Source organism: Barbatula barbatula (genome assembly GCF_947034865.1).
Source record: "Barbatula barbatula genome assembly, chromosome: 14".
NCBI classification, from domain to species: Eukaryota; Metazoa; Chordata; class Actinopteri; order Cypriniformes; family Nemacheilidae; genus Barbatula; species Barbatula barbatula.
In genome coordinates, this window is record NC_136777.1 from 22,336,412 (window position 1) to 22,351,358 (window position 14,947).

Below are 14,947 nucleotides of genomic sequence, written 5' to 3' on the forward strand. Positions count from 1 at the left end.
ATTGGGGGTAAAATTTAATCTATATGGTCATAATCACAGTTTCACCCGTTGCCTAAACGTGTCAGAAACCAAGTGTCAAGCACACTATAGGCTACTGTTACAGTAGTTTTATATTATAATCTGTAGACTATAGCTTCGATCTTGGTTTCTTTGTCACTTTCACATCCTACATATATACTTCAAATACATATTGCAGACCTTATATTTTTGGCTGAAAGTACACATGATTTCTTTCCAGAAATCATCATTTCAATAAATACTCTTTAGGAGTAGTGGGAGCACTTTGGCTGATGTCGGACTTAACAAAAGGGGCAGGCCTTGTGAAGGGTCAATTCTTCGAAGATGTATTTTCTGATATTGCAGATGTGAAAAAGTAAGGTTAAGAAAATCAAGAATTGTCTTTATTTATGGTGGGCTGGGTGATATATATATATTGTGATTCACACTAATTATACATGTCTAAATCGATTGTCTGTTTTATGCACAGCTCTTCCGTGAACTTGGGGTCTTTTATCAGTAGGAAGTTCTGCGTGATCTAAATCACTACGAGATAACGTGCATTTATTAAAAGCAACACTTGTCAAATATCATCATTATAAATATACTTTATCATCATGCAAATACCTGAAAAGGTTTGAAGAACATAGAATATCACCATTGTCATTTCCTGTGTGTGTGTGTGTGTGTGTGTGTGTGTAGCTGTGTCTCGTTTCGTAAGGATGCGTCCTTGTGTCCTCCAGAGGTATCATCCTCTAAAGATGGCGGTATACGGAGGATTCTCAACTTAGAGTTAAACGAGAGGTCCTTCGTAGGACATACTGGCAGAAAAAGAAACAGTAAGTACCATGTGCTATGACAACACATTGCACTCGCAGACCTGTCAAATTAATGAAAATGATTTCTACATGATTTTAAGAGCTAAAAGGTCGGTTACTTTTAACCTTAATGATGCCAAAAGAGTTAAGCCAATGTACCATTTTTGCCTTACTGTTTAAAAAAACATGACACACATTTGTAAACATTTAAACACCACAAATTGGATTGAATTGATTCAAATAACATACGGTGGGCCGACGCAAAGAATTGTGGGTTATATCTAGCAACGAAGGATACACCCACATGTCCTCCGAATTCTCGTGAAAGTAGGTCGCATTAGAAGGGTGCATACGGAGTGTCCTACCTGCTTTTATGAAACGTGACAGCCTTGATGACGTAGCAGGCTTCAAATGAGACCTCCGGAGTACGCAGCCTTCCGAAACGAGACACAGCTTGTGTGTTTGTGTAAATCGTTCTTCTTCTGTGCCATAATCTGAGTTTCTGTGTGAGGGCACCCTCTGGCTTTCAGATGTTGCCGTATTTAATCATAATATATATCGCCCAGCCCTATTCGAGTTGTTCCTTTAAGAGTTGCAGTATTTACTTTGAATCTCTCTCTAGAACTTTCACTGCCCTTGTATCACGTTCATAGAGACGTCTAGCTTACTTGACATGGCCGTACAGCAGGGGCACAAAGAGCACAGCATCAGGGCAGAGGATGTGTACCTGCATATATCCTGGTTAGAAGGCGTCACGGAAGTTCTCTGGAAACTACAGGGAGCATTAACAGATGTCGGACTGCCTGCCTACACAGAAAACAAAGACACAACAGTAGCATATTAGACAAATTATAGAAACTAAACCTGAGAAATAATAGTGCAGAACTTCCCACATTTCAGAGGGTTAACAATGTATAAAAAACACACCAAAACCTTAAAGGTGAAAATTCAGTCATTATTCACCCTCATGTCATTTCAAACATGTATGACTTTCTTTCGTCTGCCGAACACAAATGAGAACATTTTAAAGAAAGTTGGTAACCGAGCAGGGCTGACCCCCGTTCCCTTATATTGTATGGACACAAATCCAATGCAAGTCAATGAGTGTCGGTTAACAACATTCTTCCTAATATCTTCTTTTGTGTTCCGCGAAGTACACCAACAGGGTTGAAATGACAAGAGGAAATGATGAAAGATCCGGATTTTCAAAACGTAACAACACTTTTAGTCCACAGAATGTGTCTGTGAAGCTTAAAATACACCACATATCAGTGTGGCTGTGTGAGCCTGTGCTTCCAGTAATAACAAAACTGAAGAGAAGTCACTAGATAAGAAGTGTTTCTCTAACACATTGTTCTGTTTAAGGGGGAATACACAAGACAAATGCTAAATTTGTTTAAAACTGAGCTTCATGTCTTTACAACAAGCACATTGTTTTTATAGCGACAACACACGTGATAAACGTGGCATATAAAAATGGAAAGCATGCTCTCTATGAGTGAATGCACTCATGCCTCAGCAAAAGAATAGTGTTATAGTAATATAGCAAGAAATAATTCAGTATTAAAATGGTATTATCACTGTTGGTTACATTTTGAAAACTTACAGTACACTTCACTTAAATGTATTTCTCAAAAATCCAAAACTATTATGAAAATAGAGGAGCATGGAACACATGTGCATTGTTGGATTCCACCATTTATATCCCAGACTAATTACCTATCGATTCTATCTGTAACCAACAGAGAATTTACAGCCCGGAGCCTGACAGCGATCAATACAGGATGGAGTGTCCAGAAGTGCCCTCCACACACACATAGAAGCTGGCACACCCTCACATTTGACCAATAATGTTTGAAGAAACACTAGGAAATAAAGTATGCTCTTAATGCAAAAGATGTGTGGAAATATCCGTGAGTGAGCATTCTCCTTACACAAGCAACTCTGCGCCGATCCAACCATGTGATTTTAAATGATTCTTCACATGCAATATTTCTGCTGTGAATGCTGCTTTATGGGAACTGAAGATATGCGTGCATATTTTCATAACATCTTGTGTGTTTCTGTGTGGAGGAGAGGGGCGCGTGACAACTGTGTGAATGTGATTATCTCTCTGGAGTCACTTCAGCTTCAGTCAGACAGGTAAGGTGTATTTTCGAGCCTGACAGAAGGCAAGGTTATTAAGACATAAAATCACGTGCATATGTGCAAGTTAACAAAAATAACAAACTCCTGTCAGAATAGCACAGCAACCGCTCATATATCAGATGGTGACTCACACGCATCAACACACGAGTTAACATGTGAGCGATAGAAAACAGTGAAGGAATTGCCTCTAAATACACTTTAAAGTGTGAATTCTAGCAACCAGTCAAAAACGTTCGTGTAAAAGATGCTTGTTTGTGGAAAGCAATGTTCTATCTCTCAGGGACTCTCTGGAAGTTGTTTTCAGTAAACTAATATTGCCGTTAGCATAAACCCTTGCATAGCATTACTGAAACCAGAGAAGACAACACTATAAAAAGCAAAACTACCGCCAAATGTGTTTATTCAACACTCACAGTGTTTGCAAGGCAGTACTGGTTTAAATCCCTCACTTTTAATCATGCTTCTAAATCTCCGTAAGGCAAAATGCTTGACATATTCCAGTCAAACTTTATTTTGAAGATACCTTCAGTCTTATCAATGTATTCTGCCTTTATACAATTTGATTCTAAATATCTTATCATATGTTTTCTCTATTAGCACCACTATATTAGGACTAAAATTTTCATTTTTAAATCATTCTGTGTGTATTACTGATAAATAATGAGGACTGCAGTCGGTATGATTTTGTGTTTGAGGTGGAGTTAGGCAGCATGTAAACTTTCAGAGTGACTCGAAAAGCAATCAAAGGGAAATTAGGAAAAAGTTGTTGAGAAAAACAAAATGACAAGCAGGACTAAATACAAACCATTAAAATAAGTGAGGTTTAGTTTCCAGGCTGTTCAACCTGAACCAATTTGCTGGAAGCACATTAACTCTACGGCTAATTGTTTGTACATTCTCATCTGCTGAATTTGAGTTTACAGAATGATTATGGAAATGAACACAGATGCTGCCATGGGGACGGTCTGTCAATCACTCGTGTGAAAGTTGATGTGAGCTTCACAACAGATGTTCCCTCATAAACTAAAGGCACTCCACCCTCTCCAACACTATACTTAATGTGCTTGAACTGCATATCATCTTCCTAAAGCAGGGAAACAAACAATGGGATAAAGCATTCAGATAGACAGCTTCATAAGCTCAAATTAAAAAGAAAATGTAAAACAAATGTGTCTAAACAAAGTTTTGTTTGTTCGTCTTAATTTAATGCATAATAACTGTCGGATAATATGTAATGAATTATGGTGGGTGGGGATTCCCAGCACAACGGTTCTCTGACAGAAACCCAGACACCTACAAATTGTCACTCATTGTAAGTTGCAGTAGTGTCTGGTTAGGGAAAAACTCAGAATACGTTGAATTTTTTATTAACTGTCAAACTACTTTGTAATGATGAAATGGATTGGGGAGGAACCCAGCTGGGAGGATTCTAGGTAATACAACACAAGGATCATTTCAATGTGATGGTTTGTTTGACTGCTTAATGCGAGACTGAAAGACGACAGGAATACCCCATAGATCCCCGTTAGGACCCTGTGGGTTTCTCTGCAGTCAAAACCTCGTCATACAGCATGCGTGCATGTTGGACATAGAATAGATAACAACTGTAATGGGACCTCTTATTTTATTTCTATAGATGAATGAGCTCAAAATGATAAGACCCTGCTGTCCATCGGGGCTTAACACGGATCAGTCTGATGCTCGAGGCATGTAAACAGGCTGTTGAGTGTGCTGTACTAGGCTCTGAATATGAATGAAGACAATCTTTTCTCTTTGACTACAATCAAAGTCGTGGGAATTGCTAGTGGTTGTCTTTTATTCATGAGTGCCATTAAAGACGCTGTCACACTTGAACTTCTGGAGGATACCCGAGGACAAATTACTGGGGTTTTTTTTAACAGAACCTGCTAATGTAAATTCCAGTATGCTTTGCAGTTGATATGAATGCAAAATGTGAAGGTATTTTATAATCATTGATAAAAGTTTAAAGGTCCAATGGGACACGATCGAGGGGGAGCAAATTCCAAAGGCTGATGGCTTTTTACTTGCATGGTTTCATTTTATCTCAACTAATATTTTCAAGTTGTGTTACACTTACGCTATTCCTAATAATAAAAAATGACTTTTGGATATCATATTGCAAGCACACCCTTGCAGCCTTGTGACACCCCGGGGGTCCCGAACCCTACCTTGGGAACCCCTGTGATATTTGATGGTTGGCGACTGTTGCTAAGGTAGGATTGGTCAGTTAGATCAAATGAATCGCGAGTGAAAACAGCATAGACGTGTTGTGTTCAATAGCTGAACAGTCTTGAGCTCGAATAGTGGAGCATTTCACAGAGCAGGTGACCCTGACATGTATTAATGCATGTAAAGAGTTTATCTGTTAAGAGGCTCAATGTTACGCAGAAGTGCAGTAAATCTCCACTAAGAGGCAGAGATCCCTGTTGCCGGACACACTTTTACTGTCAATCCTAGCTTGAACTCAGTACTAGCTTTATCACTCCATGCCTTTCATAGTGAATAGTGGATGCAAAAAGAAACGTTGCACCATTGAACCCAAAACATATCCCAATCCATGTATCCACGAAAGCGTCTAGAATAGAACTGAATTACATTAACTATGCCAATTTCTTAATTTTTCATGATGGAGCAACAAATAGAAGAGATGACATCTGAAAGTATCTGTACAGAGTACAGTGTAGTTTTATTACTGCCGTAGTAAAATGGACATACAATGGGACCGTGTGCTGGAGATGAGATGGCCAAGCATTTGTGCATTTGTTTACATGCATAGAGAATGATTTCGAGCTCGTAATGGGTTTTATAACATACAGATGTCCTTGTGAAAAGGGAATATTCAATTGTCAGAACACAAAGATTTCTTTTGCGGAAAAAAAACACAGTGAAAGTGTCTACGTAAGTAGTGGAGGTCAGCTATTTTTTACATGTATATTTACTTCTTACGTAGACAAAATGGTCTAACCATCAAATGTGTCACTTTTTTTACATTAATTTTCTTTGAAATGTCTTACTTTGAAATGTTGACAGAATAAGAAAGAAAAAAGCAGTTGCAGACCCCATGGAGCGCTATGGACCTTCTGTCTCGATCACCTAATATCATTCTAAGCAGGAAACGAAGGAAAACACATTTTCATACCTTTGAAATGTTGCTGGACCTGCTTGCAGAATGACCGAGCGGCTTCTCATTCTGTGAAAGAGAGGAACAAAAGGGTTTTGAGAACAGCGCTTACACTTACATTCAAAAGAAACAAAGAGATCAAAAAGGCAGAAAAACAACTTTTAAGGAAAGTCTACAGCGACTGACCTCAAAAAAAGTGTTTTTTAATAACACTGGAACCTTCAATTGCGATTCTCGTTGTACTCTACAATCTTGCACACTTTAAAAGATTAAATACACCCACACGAGAAGAAAATAACACAAGAGATTCAACAAAACGATGGCTCTAATTGAACAGTTTTCATTTTCAGCTGGTCAATACTTCCCTCAAGCATCGAGGAGAGATGTCTGTATTATTATTTATAGGTCAGCTGTGAGTGGGTATATTAACACAGTATGTTTCTCTCTGTGACACTTGTTTGATCAATTGCAATACAAACATGGATGCCAAGCAGTTGAAAATGCGCAAGGACAGGCAGAGAGAACCATTTTGACATTATTGGCTTTGAGATTGTTTGTCTGATGAACAGATCAGTTCTTTGTTGTGGCACTTCAAAGTCTGTCAAGAGCCTTCATTTTCATTTTCATTTTAATTATAAGATGTTCATTGTTGTTATCACTAAATTATATTTACAACACACAGTGTGGTCCAAAAGTCTAAGGTCACTAGTGAATTTTTTATTCAATTTAAGACAATTAAAATCAATTTCAAAACATTTATTTTAGTTTCGTTCATTATGTTTTTTCAGAAAGATCTGGGAGCGTTCTAATAGCATCCTGTGTGTGATTCATTGAAAACAAAGAAAGCTTTGCTCATATAATAAGTGACTTTTATTATGGTAGATTTTTTATGTGTATGTCAACCATTTGCAACCATTCTTTCTTGATGATATTTGGATATTTGCAAAGACTCTTGATCTTCAGAAAGAAAGCACATGATGACAACGTACTCAAGTTTCAATCTTTGTCAGAGACAGTCACCTGTTTGTCTTTGAAATCTTGTATTAGCTTTGTCTACGGATAGGGGTTTGATGCAAAGTCATGCTGATTGAATCCATGCTCACGCAGACATTTGCTTAGCAGAATCAATATCATATTCATATAAATACTTTCTGATTCTTTCCTCAGACAAGCTTATTCTCAATCGCGGTCCTTGTGCTATGAAGAAAAAATACATCTACTGTATATGCTTCAGTGAAAAACTAGATCTGTCAGACGTCTCTTCTATTTGTTCTCTTTGAACTGACTGAAACACCCAAGAGTTTATAAACAGACTGTACACACAACACAAAAAACCCTGTTGGTTGCCACCAGCTTCCCCAGAGGAATTTGTGTTTCAGTTGTGATTTTAATTCCTACGAATATAACGTACAAGTTCGTTTTTCACACAACCTCAGTAAAAAGCATATATAGCAGATACTGTGGCTTTATTCAGCTATTGTAACTACTCTGAGAAATGTCTGTGATAGAGATGTTATTTTAAACGCTTTTCTTTATGACTTTCATCAAACTGCATTTCGGATTCAGATATTTCCCAGGTAGAAAAACAGTCGGTGGTTACTGCTGGCATCTCATCCAACGTACCAACAGACTCTCCAATCCCATTAAGGCACATGAACTCACAAGACGTCCCCTGCCAATGATTATAACTCGGATAATCATTAAAAAACAACTAAAAGAAAGAACCCGATGAAAACTTGCACGTGCCAAATTGGTATTCCCGCCCTGTATGAACGCTGGGGCAGAGGCCTCTGGTAGCATGTGTTATGATGTGTGTGAGAGCTCAATGTTTTGTACTGAAGTCTGCTGAGGGGTCTAATACGTGTGAAAGCATGTGAAGCAGCAGAAGGATAAACTCTTTATCTTTAATCATTACTTCTTTTACTCATGTCTCTAGCCTTTAGCTGTAACCATGGAGATAGCAGCGGAAGGGGACGGAGCGCTTTAATCCCTGCTGGCTACTGTATGTGTTATTAAGCTATATACAAAAATAGCTCATCTACACTCAGCTTCCATACAGATGCACTCAAGAGGGTACGTTCATGTCCTTATAACCTTTACTGTTTAAAATCAATTTGAATGAATGAATTGAGCTGAATATACAAAACAAAAGCAACATTTTTATATTTATATTCAATTACATTTTTGATTAAATTTGATAGTATTAGTTTATAGCAAATGCCTTTATCTATGAAAGAAACATAAAAAAAACCATGAGGTTTGATTTCAGGGATTCAATTAAAATGAAGTAATGCGACAGCTGAGAAACAATAGCAACCAAATAAAGTCATCAGACCCTTATTTTTGACCTCTTTAGAGGGAGAAATCTCTCATCACAGACCAAAAGTACTGAACTAAGTTCAATTGACTTAATTTTAACAAATTTGAGTTCACTTAGAAATGAAAGTCAGCTGAAATTGGAGATATTTTTACAGTGGGTTTCGGGTTCTTTCACCGGCGATACAGTTGAATGTTAACTGCACTCCAGGTGTGTCGTGGCTGTGTAAAGGCGACAGCAGAAATGAAGCGCTAATGCGATGTTGTTATGTATCCGCAGCGCTTCATCAGCGAGTGGGCAGATCCAGAATAATGAGGCGAGCTTCAAGGTTTCCATGAGTGCACAGATAATATAATGAGATGACAAATGCATGCCTGCCGCTTCAATACAATATGACAGGGACGATTAGAGGAGAAAACAGCACTGTGAGGTTTCAATTAGATGAGCGCTATCTACAAATCACTCGGCATGTTCGAATAATGAGCAATCATGAGTAAATGTTAAACAAAGCTTATAATAACACTGGCAAAAAACTTGGAAGAATGAAAAACTTGGAATATTCAACTTTTCAACAGTCTCTCTGGCTTCTGTCTGTGTAAGTGGGATGCTGGGAAGGGTGCGTAGTTCATGAATAAATGATTCCTCTTTGGACTTACTGTAAACTTTACTGAAGATTAGTTTAGGAACTTCCTTGTTGCTCTGTGCGTCACATGAAACTCAATCCCCGACAGAGAAGATCTGCTGCATTCTCTGAGAGTTTTATACTTTAACATGGAAATGTGGAATTTTTGGAGCAAAGAACAATTACTGATTTCTTGTTGTCATGCGCATTGGATCCTAATACTTCAAGCTCTGTATAACTGATATGAAGACACAATTACTACTAGACTTGTGTTGCCTTGGTTTAGATCATTTACAGTAATTTAATAGTTAATCATATTGCACAACAAATGAAATTGTATTCATGCTGTATTATGAAAAAAACTGAAAACGTAATTCTGGGACGTTTGAACTTCTTCAATGCAGACCCCTGGCAGACTGATAAAAATCTATTTACAAAGGAACCGGTTATTTTAGAGTATAAACAATGTTTATCTGATGGTCTGTGAATGTTTGTGGGTCTGTTGGCATACCAAACTAAACTGCTGATTTCCGTTTCTAAGAAAAAGGTTTCGTGTGTGGTTACCTCATAACACCGTCACCATCATTTCCACAAGGTCGCACTGTTATCGGTTAAAGCTTTGCAGCGAGCATTCAAGCCTAACCTCGTCCAGGTATCTGTGGCGTGTCTGGGAAGAGGGCGAGTCTCACAAAGAAGATTGAATTATCCTGCTGGCTGAGCAGAGCTTGTTATCTGTGCTGAATGTAGGCCTGTGACAGATGGTCATTCTGCATAGGCTCATCTGGCTGCTTTCTCTCTCCATCTCTCACACTCTCTATCTCCATGTCTCATTGCCTCTGCAGACAGCTAAACGCAGTAACAGCGCTGAGGAGGAACAGACATCGAATGAGATCCCTTCTACAGTCTCACAATCGCTGTCATTTCATTATCCCTCTTTTTTTGTTCGGCTTTTCACATTCCTTGCGTGCTAAGGCAGCTCTGGATTTTTTATTGCATTTGACTGGAAATGACGTAATAGTATTTTGAGGACATGTGTGGGGTTTATTTTCAAAGCGAAGATAAATGTATGTTTCTCAAAGTGTTCTGGTCAAAGGATACAGTAAGATTACGGTTAAGAGGATGTTTTAATCGAACAAAAATACGATCTTTATACATACAGCATTACATATCACTGCTGTGCTTCTGACACCTCGTAACTCCATATTTCCATATTAAAATTTTTGTCATAAATCATTACTCAACCTTTATGTTTGTACTGGGTTTTGCAAATTCCGAACAAATAAAAAGTATTAAAAAGTGTATTCATTAAAAAAGAAAGTGCGTTTCTTCCACTACAAATTTGGACATTCAAGGTTTCAGAAGGACAGTGATGATATCAAACTGTTTGAGAAATGAGAGATAAAACCGTTAGATTACATACATTGTAAAACACAACCGAATTCCATAAATTATAGATCAAAACTGTAAAGCTGTATACTAAAAGTAAAATTACACAATTATTTTTTTTAATAAGGCAAATTTACATGATGACACATTTTAGTATAACAACCCAATTTCAACAACTTACAAATAATATTTTTGTGATTTACATGATGCTGCTATGGGGCTGCTCATAAAAACGGTAAAAATGCGGTATACCAATTAGGGCTGTCAAACAATGAATCAGACACAGAATATCAAAATTATAAGAATATAATATAAATATATTTAAGAAAAATATAAACAATTTCAAAATGGGTATATTGTTTGTGAATGTTTCCTAAATATGTATACATGAATGTGTTGGCATATTAACTTTGTATTTTCATAGTACTCAGTGATATATTATGCAAACGCAAACTTTTGTTCTGAATCATTTGAATCGTTTGACAGACTAATGTTTATTTGCATTCATTGTTATTAGGTCTATGACGTTCTAGCATTTCTATTTTTATTTAAGAACGGTGTTCACTTTGATAAATAATATAAGCCAAGCGCTGTGCACATGCAACAGTTTGTGATGAACGTTCATGTTGTCATTGTGACAGATGCTTGTGTCCGCTAGGGGCTGAAAGGGACAGAACGTTGCTAATGACCTAGCTGCTACTGCATTCAAGGTAAATGTTTGTTTCTGTGAAACCGCTTGTCATACACACGATCATCTGTGCTGAGATTATTGGTCCGACTCTTTAATATGGAGTATGAATGTGTGGGTGTATACAGAGATGAAAACAGAGGAAGCAGCTGAATTAAATTAACACAACAAACGCTTGAATACCGGCTGATGAAATTTGGGCTTTCATATTTCCTTCAAGACGTTGAGGAGAGACAAATAAGTGGAGAACATCATGTTTTTTATCATCACTCATTTAGTGTACAGCCGTGGGGAAAATAAGACACTTCTGCGTATTTTCATTTCAAAAGCATCTAGAAAAGATGTATGATGGTCTTAACAGTCCAGTCTTTGTCTTTCCTGAGGTTTGATTTTGTCGATATTCAACAAAATCATCTAACAGCCATGTGAAAGACTGACAGCGTGACAAGAAGACATAAGGTAACCCCATAAAAAACAATATTTAAGAATTTTTCCCAAATATAAGTACATGTACTATTACTGCTGTATTTCTTAAAAGTGAATATGAACTTGTTTTCTTTGTATTTTTCATAACTCAAATACTGCAGAGCATCTTTTTTGTTATTTCATTTTCTGCAAATAAATGCAAAAATCAACAATATTCTTGTTTGAAATTTGGGAGAAATGTTGTTAGTAGTTTAAAAATCAGAAAAATGGTCTCTGAAATGGTCTCCTAATTTTTTCCGCAGCTGTATATGACAGATACAGTAGGTGTGATCATGTTATCTATGTACCCAATGTGAAACTGTGTGGCAAACACAATTTTCCTATTTGTGGTGATGTATTCCTTAATGATAGTTTGATTTTCACCTTGTTTTTGCAAGTCAGATGCAGGTGAATCTGGGGAAAAGAAAAGCTTTTTATCAGACGAGAATGTGTATATTCTGAGTGTAAGATGAGTCATCATTATTTTGGTATTTTTTCCAGGAAGTCAAAAGACCGTACATTTGAAACACTGCCATATGGATGGTCATAAGGCATCGATAAAAAGCCAGAAAACCTTGAAAACATGTTTATTCCATGTGGTCTTTGAATTGGAAAAAAAATCAAGCTCTCCCTACACGGACTCTCAGACCCAGAGGACAGTCACATGTTTCTTAAAGAAATCCAGTGAAAGACTGCACTGCAACAATCAAAGCTTTAACTGAATTGTAAAGACATATACAGCCCTCACAAATAGCATCAGGATTTTTGATGTCTTATACAGTTTTATTACAATAAAACTAAGCGTCAGTAGTCTTTCTAGAATTGATATCTGGCATCAACACCGCACACAAGTCTGTATTTGTATCCGAGTCCATATGACAGCTGGTTCTGCTGTTTAGGGGATTTTCTCTGTGGAAAAGACACTCTTTTTGTGCCCATATCTTTTTGTGCACTTTTTTGTTTTGTTTCTTTTAATCAATTTCTCAAGCAAAGAGGAAGAAATCAATCTCAATTCCAGCCATGAAAACAAGACGTGTGTCTGTTTTGTCTGTTTTCTGGCAATGTTTTGAACAGTCAGCTGCTCCTCTTAAGACCGTCTGAGTGGTCTGCTGATTCACAGAATGCATTTAGTTTATTTCAGATTATGTCAAAATGAAAGCATAGCTGCTTACAGTGCATTCGGAAAGTATTCACAGCGCTTCACTTTTTCCACATTTTGTCATGTTACAGCCTTATACCAAAATGAATTCAATTCATTATTTTCCTCGGAATCCTACAAACAATACCCCATAACGACAACGTGAAAGAAGTTTGTTTGAAATCTTTGCAAATGTATTAAAAACGAAAAAATTGACACTCAAAATTGAGCTCAGGTGCCTCCTGTTTCCACTGATCTTCCTTGAGATGTTTCTGCATCTTGATTGGACATGATTTAGAAAGTCACACACCTGTCTATATAAGGTCCCACAGTTAACAGTGCATGTCAGAGCACAAACCAAGCCATGAAGTCCAAGAAATTGTCTGTCGACCTCCGAGACAGGATTGTATCGAGGCACAGATCTGGGGAAGGGTACAGAAACATTTCTGCAGCATTGAAGGTCCCAATGAGCACAGTGGCCTCCATCATCCGTAAATGGAAGAAGTTTGGAACCATCAGGACTCTTCCTACAGCTGACCGCCCGGCCAAACTGAGCGATCATGGGAGAAGGGCCTTAGTCAGGGAGGTGACCAATAACCCGATGGTCACTCTGACAGAGCTCCAGCATGTCTCTGTGGAGAGAGGAGAGCCTTCCAGAAGAACAACTATCTCTGCATCACTCCACCAATCAGGCCTGTATGGCAGAGTGGCCAGCATCATGCTGTGGGGATGTTTTTCAGTGGCAGGAACTGGGAGATTCGTCAGGATCGAGGGAAAGATGAATGCAGAAATGTACAGAGACATCCTCGATGAAAACCTGCTCCAGAGGGCTCTGGACCTCAGACTGGGACGAAGGTTCATCTTCCAACAGGACAATGACCCTAAGCACACAGCCAAGATAACAAAGGAGTGGCTACAGGACAACTCTGTGAATGTCCTTGAGTGGCCCAGCCAGAGCCCAGACTTGAACCCGATTGAACATCTCTGGAGAGATCTGAAAATGGCTGTGCACCGACGCTCCCCATCCAACCTGATGGAGCTTGAGAGATCTTGCAAAGACGAATGGGAGAAACTGCACAAAAATAGGTGTGACAAGCTTGTAGCATAGTACTCAAAAAAAGTATTGAGCAAAGGCTGTGAATACTTACTGTACGTACTTGTGCTTTTTTCATATCTTATTTTGACAAATATCAACGCTTTTCATGTGATGTGTCAACACAGCGCAGTGGGATCTAAACTTTAGTAATTCACTGTATCACAACATATTCAAAAGTGTAATTTCAACTAATAAACAGCTTAAACACTACACGGGTAGGGTTTATTTACTATTCATCTAAATCACAAATATGTTTGCGTGTAAATTCATGAGATTTGAGAAAAACAGATATAATGAGAATGATCGTGATGCTTTGGGAATGTAATTCTATTTTTCAGGAAGTCTGAATGGAAGCGATTTCCTCTTTGAGCACAAACTTATTGCACAATGGAGGCTCAGATTTTAATATCAAAGAAGCTGAAAGCAGGCTGAGGGGAATTTATTCTCTGGGAAATGACGACAATTAAGGGTCTCTCTCGGCTGTTAGCCATAGTTTATCCATCTGACCTGTCAGGAAAACCCCACCCTATGAACCAGAGATCACATGGTACAGTGTGAAAAGGACATTTACAATCTGAGTAAAGGTAAATACAGAAGCACAGTCTACTGAATCACAGGAAATGGTCATTTCTCAACAACTGAAATGGGAAACTGCATGTAACTTCATGTCCATTTAATGTTTCACTTAATTACACCCAACCACGCACAATGACATAGAAATATTCACAAAATAGCAACATTTCCTACCACTTTTGTATGTAGAGCATTTATAGATTTGTCCAGTTTTTAGGTACTTGTGTATTGTGCGTGAAGGCATCTCTTTGAAATAATATCAGTACTCATACTTGGTCTTTAAAAAGTGGCATCCCTAATATTTTCCCATATCACTACTGTTGTATCCATTTCTACAATAGAGAAACAAGAAACGGTAGTTTTTTTAAATATTACAATAGACCATTAGGACTTCGGTTTAGCACCAGAGCCTACAACACATTTTCTCAGTTAACTGTGCTTCTGTGTTTCATATATACTGTGGTCAGAATACAAACAAATGGCCTGATAATACGTTAGATGTTGACTTTTTATAAATGTATTCGTCTGGGCTCAACTGATTCCACAGTACACAGACA

The 14,947-nt window shown here is 37.9% G+C and overlaps 1 protein-coding gene across 6 annotated transcripts in view; it reads right to left on the reverse strand.

Annotated features, from left to right (window-relative positions):
- marchf8 (membrane-associated ring finger (C3HC4) 8) overlaps window positions 1-14,947 on the reverse strand; it is an 82,154-nt gene that overhangs the window by 17,540 nt on the left and 49,667 nt on the right. For all 6 annotated transcript variants that reach the window (XM_079473163.1, XM_079473160.1, XM_079473164.1 and 3 more), the window contains 2 exons: window positions 6,124-6,174; window positions 1,543-1,622 (listed from right to left, as the gene is read on the reverse strand). In XM_079473163.1, the coding sequence (XP_079329289.1) occupies window positions 1,543-1,622; window positions 6,124-6,174 (131 nt within the window). The remainder of the gene's footprint in view (window positions 1-1,542; window positions 1,623-6,123; window positions 6,175-14,947) is intronic.